General features: G+C 43.0%; 1 protein-coding gene across 1 annotated transcript in view; it reads left to right on the top strand.

Moving 5' to 3' along the window:
- LOC121813876 (junctional adhesion molecule B-like) overlaps positions 1–1,067 on the top strand; it is a gene marked incomplete in the record, with an annotated part of 3,181 nt that extends 2,114 nt beyond the window's left edge. Inside the window, 1 exon segment of the mRNA XM_042217831.1 lies at positions 649–1,067. Within this exon segment, the coding sequence (XP_042073765.1) occupies positions 649–1,014 (366 nt within the window).
- Between the last annotated feature and the right edge of the window lie 95 nt (positions 1,068–1,162).

The raw sequence follows: 1,162 nt of genomic DNA on the forward strand, positions 1-1,162 counted from the left end.
GTGGGTCTTTCATAGCTGTTTAACTACACGTCTGTAGTACAGAAAACCCCAAATTAACCCTGAAGTTACCGGAGCATGAGGATATCTAGATTCTTTGTACTGAACATGCCTCGTTTGTCAGTGTCGTCTGTATCTCTCCAGAGCTTTACAAATGAACCACAACTCAAGTTCTTGTGTGTGGTTGCACAAATGTGCATGTGATTAATCTGTTCCTGGTGAACTCCCAGTAGTGCCAATACTTGTGTTTACCCTTAATCAGCCAATCAGTATTGACCCAACCCAAAGGTCATCCTCCTCCATTGATGTGCAGTTGGGATTTTACAACATGTTTGCATTTGCTGTCCAAACAGAAACACGTACCCAGACGGGAACATTGTGTCTGAACCCAAACACTGAAATACAGAAATATGTTCAGACTGTGGCTTAAGGTTTCTGCTTTACCAGTAACATGAGATCTCAATTAGCTCCTTATTTATTGTAGGTAGGTAGCAAAGTGAGACACCTTTCTATTAGAACATACTTTTAAAGTAGTGCCAGTGAAAATGAGGTTTGACACAAGTGACCTTCACTCTCATTGCCTGGTGTAGTGAGTCGTTGTATTTTGACCTTTAACCTCTCTGCTCTGTGCTGTTTCCTCTTTCAGAGAACAAAAACATCACAGCTGAGTCTGGACAGGACATCACTTTGACATGTCGAGCTCCAAACAATAACAACATTATTGTTCTAGAGTGGAGCAGAGCTGACCTGGGAGAGAAATATGTGCTTGTGTTCCGGGATGAGCGTTTCTATCCAGAACAACAGCATCCATCTTTTACAAACCGAGTGGATCTGCAGGACAGACAGATGAAGGATGGAGACGTGTCTTTGATTCTGAAGAATGTGACGAGTAATGACGCTGGAACATACGAGTGTCGTGTCGTCCAGAGAGGAGCAAAGCGCAGGAAGAGAGGTGTTTTAGATGTTGATCCCATCAGCATCATCACACTAAGTGTTGTTGATCCTCCAGGTGAGTGAGTAGAGTTGAGTGTGTGTGATCAGAGGTGAAGCTGCTTCCTGCTTGTTGATGTTTGTTTCTAAAGATGTTGTTGATGAGACTTTGTAGAAAGCAGCTGGTCTGAGTGATGTGATCAGAGTGCAGTAGATAATGTCTGACAGCAGTTTG

The sequence above is a fragment of the Haplochromis burtoni genome, unplaced genomic scaffold (assembly GCF_018398535.1).
Source record: "Haplochromis burtoni strain Fernald_Lab_line unplaced genomic scaffold, NCSU_Asbu1 Contig_3187, whole genome shotgun sequence".
In the NCBI taxonomy this organism is placed as follows: domain Eukaryota; kingdom Metazoa; phylum Chordata; class Actinopteri; order Cichliformes; family Cichlidae; genus Haplochromis; species Haplochromis burtoni.